Source organism: Oryzias latipes, chromosome 8, assembly GCF_053564925.1.
Source record: "Oryzias latipes strain Hd-rR chromosome 8, Olatipes_Hd-rR_3.1".
Classification (NCBI taxonomy): domain Eukaryota; kingdom Metazoa; phylum Chordata; class Actinopteri; order Beloniformes; family Adrianichthyidae; genus Oryzias; species Oryzias latipes.
This window is the reverse complement of record NC_136244.1, coordinates 700,598-710,035: the sequence shown is the minus strand read 5'-3', so window position 1 is coordinate 710,035 and position 9,438 is coordinate 700,598. Positions and strand designations below refer to the sequence as shown.

Genomic DNA, 9,438 nt, shown 5'->3' with positions numbered 1-9,438 from the left:
TTTTTAATAGAATCAAATAAACACAAAGAAAAAAAGTATTTACGATCTTTCATATTCCTAATTTCAAAGTGTTTTATCAGGGGCTGTTTGGATGAACACAGAGCTGAAATCCTGGAGATGGGAAATGTTTTAGACCAGTTAATGACGGTAATTTCCCACGGCACACTGGTGCGCTGCGGCACACTGGTTGAAAAACACTGCATTAATTCTAACTTCACCAGTTGGTCCAGGAACTGGTGGAAGACTTTTTGCTGAGTTCTGCCTTGTTTCTCTGAGCAATGATGCTGACTGTCCCTCATCAGATGCCGTCTCATCTTTGTCTTCCTCATTCTCTTCTGTCATTCATGCTGCTCTGTCTCATCTTCCTCCTCCTCTTCCTCCTCCTCTGTTGCTGCCCTACCATCTCTTTCGCTCCTTCGGCTGTACTTTTCTTCTTAAAATAAGAATATATGTTGAATTTCTCTTCATTCTCTGAAAATTGACTTACACAAGCATCAACTATGACTATAGGTAACTATTAGGAAACAGGACAAAACCCATCAAAATGTTGTGGTAACACAACAACCAGTGCTTAAATAGTGCCATAAAAATGAGAGGCGTGTGTGACAGGGACATTCTCTTTTTTACATATCAATAAAAAGTAATGGCACGTCCACCACCGCTGATGATGTCGGCGTATTTGCACCAAGTATTTGCACAAAATACAGATCAGGTGACCTAAAGTACAGTAAAGAGATTGTTAAAAGACACCACTGAAAATATTTAACAGGCATGAAAAGAAATGTAGTGTTTTGGGAGGTGTGATTGTGTGCGCGTGTGAGTGCGTGCGCGCGCATGTGTGTGTGCGTGCGTGCAGAAACTGGTGCTCGCGCGATGCAGGAAGAGAGGGGGAGAGCGCGTGTCAGTGTGTGGAGCGCATACACACGCGGTCAGTCGCCGTTTTGGACTTAAGGAAACAGTAACAAAGAAAGTTCACCTTTAGTAACTGATACTGGTTCTTTTGTCTAACCGGCCCGGAGGCTCTGGGGGTTCGAACGCGGAAGGGAACCCCACGTCTTATACATATTCTGCGTCCAGCGGCTCGTCTTTAGATGTCTGCGCACTCAAAGGCAGCAGGGAGGGGAGGAGGTGTCGGCCTGTTTAGGTGATCAGAGCGACTTGCCCGCTTGCTGGCTGTGCATTTGGGATGAAACGCACAACTGATGATACCACAGTGTATAGTGGCTACTGGGGTGGCCAGGTGTCGGAGAGGGGTGGCCGTGGCCACCCCTGGCCACCCCCTGGTGGCGCCACTGAGTAGAGTAGGGTGAAGTAAAGTGGGAGCGCAGGTGGGCTGGGATGGTGGGGCCTGTAAGTGGCAGCGATAGACCTTTGGTGGGGGGGGTCAGCTGGGGGGAGTTGGGGTACTGTTCAGCAGGCTGACTGCAGTGGGGAAGAAGCTGTTCTTGTGGCACGAGGTCCTGGTCCTGATGGACCGGAGCCTCTTGCCAGAGGGGAGGGGCCGAAAGAGTTCATGTCCTGGATGAGATGGGTCCGCTACAATCCTGGCGGCCCGCCTCCGGGTCCTGGAGAGACGGGAGGTGGCAGCCGATCACCTTCTCCGCTGAGTGGATGACGCGTTGCAGCTTGGCCTTGTCTCTGGCCGCAGCGAACCAGACTGTGATGGAGGACGTGAGGGTGGATTCGATGATGGCGGTGTAAAAGTCTACCAGCATCTTTTCAGGGAGGTGAAACTTCTTCAGCTGCCTCAGGAAGTACATCCTCTGCTGGACCTTCTTAGTGATGGAGCTGATGTTCTGCTCCCACTTGAGGTCCTGGCTGATGATGGTTCCCAGGAAGCAGAAGGACTCCACAGAGGTCACCGGGGAGTCACAGAGGATGACAGGGGGGAGGGGGGCTGGGGCCTTCCTGAAGTCCACTGTCATCTCCACTGTCTTCAGAGCATTAAGCTCCAGGTTGTTAGCGTTGCACCATGACACCAGCCTGGCTATTTCACTCCTGTAGGCCGACTCATCTCCGTCAGAGATGAGGCCGATGAGTGTGGTGTCGTCAGCAAACTTCAGGAGTTTGACAGACAGGTGACCAGCTGTGCAGCTGTTTGTGTACAGGGAGAGTAACAGGGGTGAAAGGACACAGCCCTGGGGGGATCCGGTGCTTGTGGTCCGAGTATCTGAGACGAGCTTCCCCAGCCTCACATACTGCTGTCTGTCCGTCAGGAAGTCTGTGATCCACATGCAGGTGGAGTCAGGCACATTCATCTGGGAGAGTTTGTCATGGAGCAGGGATGGAACTATTGTGTTGAACGTGGAGCTGAAGTCAACAAACAGGATCCTGGCGTAGGATTCAGGAGAGTCCAGGTGCTGGAGGATGAAGTTGAGGGGCCGTGTTTACAGCATCGTCTACCGATCTGTTGGCTCTGTAGGCAAATTGCAGGGGGTCCAGGAGGGGGTATTACATTTATTGGTCATTAAAAATATTTATGAACAAAAACATAACTTCCCACCAGAGACTATTAAGTTAAATCTGAATTAAAAACCCTGTGAAAATGAAATTCCGATAGATATCTATATCTAAAGATACCTTTCATGGTGCAGAGGAAAATGGCAGGTTTGGTTCCTGCCTTGAGTGAAGGTGTGAAGGTGTCCATGAGCAAGACACTGACATAGCTTCTGATGGTTATGGGATGAGAGTTCCAAAGTTACTGTGAGGCTTAGGGGGCAAACCACTGAAGTAACCCTGGTGGGGCTGGGTCCAGGCACTGCGACTGTGATACATTCAAATCAGCAGCCACAAGGGGGCCGGCGGGACTTTCCACTCTCATGACGTATCAACCAAAGACCACTTCTGTGGGAAGCACAGAAGTGGTGCTTCCCACTAGTCCTAGCCAGGAGGACTAGACTCATCGAGTTGGGAAAGTAGTTTGTCTGCTGCCAGGTGTAGTAAAATATTGACCTCAGGGTCAGTGTGGAGATCCTGGATGACACAGTTTTTGCCACGAGGAAGCAAATGTTCAGGAGACGATGGTGGCGTTCTCAAACTTAAGAATAGCGTTAGCTGACCTAACCACGGGGGGCCGGCAATGTGGGGAGATCAACAGCCTGGACAGCGAGATGTGGGCCAGAGGAATTGGATTTAAAGTCAGGACCATAAATATTTGAACAGAAACACTTTCTAATTTAGTTTCTGTACATTACCACAGTGAATTTGAAATAAAACAACTCAGATGCCATTGAAGTGCAGACTTTCAGCTTTTATTCCATGGGTAGAACAAAAAGATTACATTCATTCATTCTTTCATTCATTCATTTCATGGGCTGGTCAGTCATTGGACAAATGAAATAACTGCAAACCAAATGGTCATTCCCAATACTTGGTTGTTGGCGATGACAGCCTGAAGTCTTGAACTCATGGACATCACCAGATGCTGGTTTTCTCCTTCTGAATGCTCTGCCAGGCCTTTACTGCAGCGGCAAACAGTTGCTGTTTGTTTGTGGGCCTTTCTGTCTGAAGTTTAGTCTCCAACAAGTGAAATGCTGCTCAATTGGGTTAAGATCAGGTGACTGACTTGGCCATTCAAGAATATCCACTTCTTTGCTTTAATAAACTCCTGAGTTGCTTTGGCTGGAGGTTTTAGGTTGTTGTCCAATGTTTTTCCAGAACTTTTTTAGATGCTTTTTAGCAAAGTCCAATCTAGCCTTCCTATTCTTGAGGCTTCTGAGTGGCTTGCATCTTGCAGTGAACCCTCTGGATCTACTTTCATGCAGTCTTCTTTTGATGGTAGACTTGGATATTGATCCGCCTACCTCCTGGAGAGTGTTGTTCCCTTGGTTGGCTGTTGTGAACGGGTTCCTCTTCACCATGGAAATGATTCTGCCATCATCCACCACTGTTGTCTTCCGTGGACGTCCAGGTCTTTTTGTGTTGCTGAGTTCACCAGAGCTTTCTTTCTTTCTCAGGATGTACCACACTGTTGATGTTGCCACTCCTCATACTGTAGTAGTTTCTGGTTTCATGTTTTTTGTCTGTTTTCTCAGCTTAATGATGGCTCCTTTCACCTGCATGGAGAGCTCCTTTGACCGCATGTTGTCTGTTCACAGCAAAATCTTCCAAATGCAGCACGAGTCCTCTAATCAACTCCAGGCCTTTTATCTGCTTCACTCATAATGACAGAACAAGGGAATTGCCCACACCTGCCCATTCAATAGCATGGAAGTCAATTGTCCAATTACTTACCAGACCATGAAATGAAGGGATTGTGTTTAAAAAGTGCTTTAGTTTTTCACATTTTTATGCAATCTTTTTGTTCAACCCATGGAATAAAAGCTGAAAGTCTGCACTTCAATGGCATCTGAGTTGTTTTATTTAAAATTCAATGTGGTAATGTACAGAAACTAAATTAGAAAGAATGAATGTGTCTCTGTCCAAATATTTATGGTCCTGAGTGTAGATTTGTTGTAAGTTCCTACAGGATCCAGGGTGGATGAATGATCGACCGAGTGGGGGAGCGATGTCTGGGTGGAGATTTAGCAATGCAGTGGAAGTCTGTCAGAACTGACCCCGAGTTTTTAGCTGTGTACAAAAACATTCATTCACTCATTCATCTTCAAATCCGTTTTGTCCCTTTCAGGGTCACTGGGCTGCTGGAGCCTTTCCCAGCCACTTGCGGGAGAAGGCAGTGGACATCCTGGACATGCAGGGCTGTACAAAAACATATTCAGGATATCATGTTTTAATCAATATGGACTTAAGGTGTAGAGACTCAGGTGTAATCAAGAGTATCTACATCCAAATTGGAGCAAGGGTTTTGGATTTACAGCTATTTCATTGTAGCTGCCTCTTTTCTAAGGGACCAAAAGTAATTGGATAAATGACTAAGAAGAAGAAAAGGTGGCACGGGCTCTTCTCTCATTAACCTGTCATCCATTAAGCAGTTAAAAGCTCTGGAGTTGATTTCGGGTATGGTTTTTACATTCTGAAGTTGTTGTTGACAACAGGCAAGATGCGGTCAAAGAAGCTCTCCATGGAGGTGAAACGGACCAAACAGAAGAAATCTATCAGAGACAGCAGAAATGTGGGGAACGGTTAAGTCAACAGTTTGGTTCATACTGAGAAAAAAGACTGCACTGGTGAGCTTGGCAACTCAAAAAGGTCTGGACGGCCACAGAAGACAACAGGGGTGGATGATGGCAGAATCCCTTCATCACAGATGAGAAGAACACTCTTGAGGAAGTCGGTGCATTCATTTCTAAGTCCACCATTAGGAGAAGACACCACAGGAGTAAATACCAAGGATTCACCACAAGCTGCAAACCACTGATCGGCTTTAAAACCAGAAAGGCCAGAACTGACTTGGCCAATAACCCCTGAAGAAGCCAGACCGGATCTGGAACAGCATTCTTTGGACAGATGAGATAAGATCCACCTGTACCAGAACGATGGGAAGAGAAGAACGGGAACGGCTCATGATCCAAAGCACACCACATCTTCTGTAAAACATGGTGGAGGCAGCGTGATGGCACGTGCACGCATGGCGGCACGGCGTCACACGTGTTCATTGATGGTGTCACAAAAGACAGAAGCAGCAGCATGAATTCTGAAGTGTATAGGGAGATACTGTCTGCTCCGATTAAGACCAATGCTGCAAAGCTGATTGGACGGCGCTTCACAGTACAGACGGACAATGATCCAAAACACACCGCTACAGCAACCCAGGAGTTTTTGGAAGCAAACAAGTGGAGCATTCTACAATGACTGAGTCAATGACCAGATCTGAACCCCACGTTTCACTTCTCAAGACAAAACTGAAGGCAGAAAGAGCCACAAACAACAACCGACGACAGCTGCTGTTAGGGCCTGGAGGAGGAGGAAACCCAGCGTTTGGAGATGCCCATGAGTTCCAGCCTGGAAAGGATTCTCAACAAAATATTGACAACATTTTACTCAGTTATCCGTTTGTCCAATTACTTTAGAGCCCCGGAGAGGAGGAGCAATTTACACATGAATGGCTATAATTTCCTCATCATATATTTGTGTTCCACCCCGTCTGCACTTGAATCCTATTGTCCCTGTTTTACATCAAATTCAATGTGGTGGCCTACAGAGGCCAAACCATTAAGATTGTGTGACCGTCCAAATATTTCTGGGCCTGGTTGTACAAATACGAAAGTGAAATAAATGAGAAGTAGTAAAAAACCAAAGAAACTTCAACATATTACTGAGGCTCCGGTTTGGTAAATGAAAACATGCCAGCGTGTCTTTTTTCCAGCAAACTTTAATCATCTCATCCACCAAACAAAAATCAACAACAAAATCAGCAGTTTGTCACTGGCAGAGAAGATTTAAGCATCATTACAATAAAGAGTCTACCCAGTGGCTGACCAAACCAATCCCAGTACTTCTGGCTTACATATTAGGTTTCACACGGTTATATAATGTTGGTATCTTTAACGTTTTGGTCAGTCAACCTGTTGATGGCACAAGCATCACACTTTAGTCATAAATATCTGTAATAGAATTTCTTTTAAAGTGAATCATCAGTGACTGTTCTAAAGAACAAAGCCAAGTGCACAGAAGACAACCAACGTCTGACGGATGAACGGACGGATGGACAGAGGGATGGACAGAAGGATGGACGGACAGACTGAAGGATGGACAGAAGGATGAACGGACGGACAGACAGACGGACAGAAGGATGGATGGACGGAGGGACAGAGGGATGGACAGAAGGATGGATGGACGGACAGAAGGATGGATGGACGGATTGACGGACGGATGGACGGACGGATGGACAGAAGGATGGACAGACGGATGGACAGAGGGATGGACGGACAGACGGATGGACAGAAGGATGGACGGACAGACTGAAGGATGGACAGAAGGATGAACGGACGGACAGACAGACGGACAGAAGGATGGATGGACGGAGGGACAGAGGGATGGACAGAAGGATGGATGGACGGACAGAAGGATGGATGGACGGATTGACGGACGGATGGACGGACGGATGGACAGAAGGATGGACAGACGGATGGACAGAGGGATGGACGGACAGACGGATGGACAGAAGGATGGACGGACAGACTGAAGGATGGACAGAAGGATGAACGGACGGACAGACAGACGGACAGAAGGATGGATGGACGGAGGGACAGAGGGATGGACAGAAGGATGGATGGACGGACAGAAGGATGGATGGACGGATTGACGGACGGATGGACGGACGGATGGACAGAAGGATGGACAGACGGATGGACAGAGGGATGGACGGACAGACGGATGGACAGAAGGATGGACGGACAGACGGATGAACAGAAGGATGGACAGAAGGGTGGACGGACGGACAGAAGGATGGATAGACAGATGGACAGAAGGACGGACAGACGGATGGACAGAAGGATGGACAGAAGGATGGACGGACGGACGGACGGATGGACAGAGGGATCGACAGAAGGATGGACGGATGGACAGACGGATGGACAGACGGCCATCTTCACACAGGAGTGTCTGCCTGGAACAAATTCTTTACTTCACATGAAACATCTTTTTGCTCCTGAATAAATGAGTGAGGATGGACGGTCTTCTGGAGTCGGATGACAGAAGCCTGAAGGAGACGATCAGCCAAGCAGTCATTATTCAGAGAACATCTTCATCAGTACGTCACATAACCGGCTTTATAACCTGGCACATTTATGGAAAAGCTACCACCATTTATCTCTTTCCTCTTTCCATGCTGCAACCTCTAAGCTGTTGTGAGTTCAGAGTTCTGTAGTTTTTTCTGTTTTCTGTCAAAGCATCAGTGTTGCAGGTGAATCTGAAGCGAGTAAACAAGGACAGAAGCTTCTAGACTGTCTCACTATGGACCGGTTGGGACCTGGGCTGGGACTTGGAGGACAACGACTTCTGCCAGGTGGGTTAGAGAAACGTTGGTTCCTTTTCCGTACAAAGGATGAACAGCAGACGTCAAACCTCCACGGCATTACAGAGACATTAGCGTGTTACTTCTTCAAACATTGATGTCCCATCCATTCAACCGTTTTCCTCTCCGGAAGCTTTCGGGCTCTTCAGGGGAACCCTGTGCACATCTGGACCAGTGCACGTCTGACATGAAAAGCTTTTTCTTCACTCTGGCACAGGAAGAAGCAGCGTCTTCCTCACAGCTGTGGACGTCAGTCTGTACACTTACTTTAGTTTGATGAATACGACCATTTTCAGGAAATGAGAACGGCCTAAAGCGGAACATGGAAAAACACAAACGGATCCAAAGCTCGGCCTTTCCAGGAGCAGAACCAGAACCACGCACACACCACCACATGACGTCTCCCTCATCTCTGGCTCTCTTGTTCTTGACCCATCAAGCCTTCTACCTGCACGATTCATGGATTCTACAGTCAGTCTACAGAGAAAGAGCTTTTTCTCGGGCAAAAACCCTGGACTTCCCTCCACCCGGGCTGCAGGTGGATGCAGTGATGCCTTCGTCTGCCAGGCCTCTGAGCTTAAATAACATCTGAATCGCACAGAAACAAACCAAAGAGCATTAGAAGGTGTTTCAACGTGAGCCACGCTGCTGCTGCTGGTAAACGGGCTGAACGACACGTGAAACGGACGCCTGCTGTCGTGGATCTGAGGGCCATGAAGGGCTGAGGAACCGTTTCTTATGAAATCATCAGTTATTTCATGAATCAACCTTGTTCTTAGAATCCATCAAGTAATGAAAGTTGAGAAGCAAATGAAAGGAGAAGACAGAACATCTGCAGTGTTTCAGAGACAGAGCCACGCTCTGATGAGAGAAGCTTCGTCTTTAGAAGGAAGAGTTTCTCAGATCCAAACCACAGAACACGAAGCTGAACCGCCAAAGAGCCCCCCCACATACAAACCCAGAGCCGGGAGAAGCTCCGCCCCCAAATCCCAGTAAGAAACAGAAGCATAGAAAGTGCTGACTTGGCATGTGAAGCCGTTTCCTGGTCTTCCTCTCAGAGGGCGGAGCTCTGCTGGTCTGCAGCCAGCAGAGAGGAAGACAGTTGGATAGAAAAGAGTAGAATTGACTCTACTGAGCCTCTAGAGTCGTCTGGACAGAAGCCCTTTCTGATGGCTGAAAGGGCGCACCTGCTGGGGGGCACAGTCCTATCGGTCGCCCTGCTCCACCTGGACCCCCCCCGACTGCCTTTCCTCCAGCTCCTCCCCAGCCCCCCCCTCCTCTGAACTGTCGGGGATGCTCATTGGATGGGTGTGGTCGGGCGTATGTGGCGCCTCCCCGCTGGCGCTGTGGCCGCTGCTCTCCTGGTCGTGCGTCCTCCCCCCGGTCTTCATCGGGGAGTCCGCCCCAGAGCGCCGGAACAGTCTCTGACCTGTGAAGAGTGCGACAGAGTCCCAGCATGCATCAGTATGCTCTCTTCAAAGATGTGTTCTGATTGGATCATTTGGTGTTCGGTGAGGGGGGGG

At 48.3% G+C, this 9,438-nt stretch overlaps 1 protein-coding gene across 2 annotated transcripts in view; it reads right to left on the bottom strand.

The window, feature by feature from the left end:
• Positions 1-6,253: 6,253 nt before the first annotated feature.
• pdxdc1 (pyridoxal-dependent decarboxylase domain containing 1) overlaps positions 6,254-9,438 on the bottom strand; it is a 29,532-nt gene continuing 26,347 nt past the window's right edge. For both annotated transcript variants that reach the window (XM_078951040.1, XM_023957895.2), the window contains exon 24: positions 6,254-9,344. In XM_078951040.1, the coding sequence (XP_078807166.1) occupies positions 9,121-9,344 (224 nt within the window). In that variant the 3' untranslated portion in view covers positions 6,254-9,120. The remainder of the gene's footprint in view (positions 9,345-9,438) is intronic.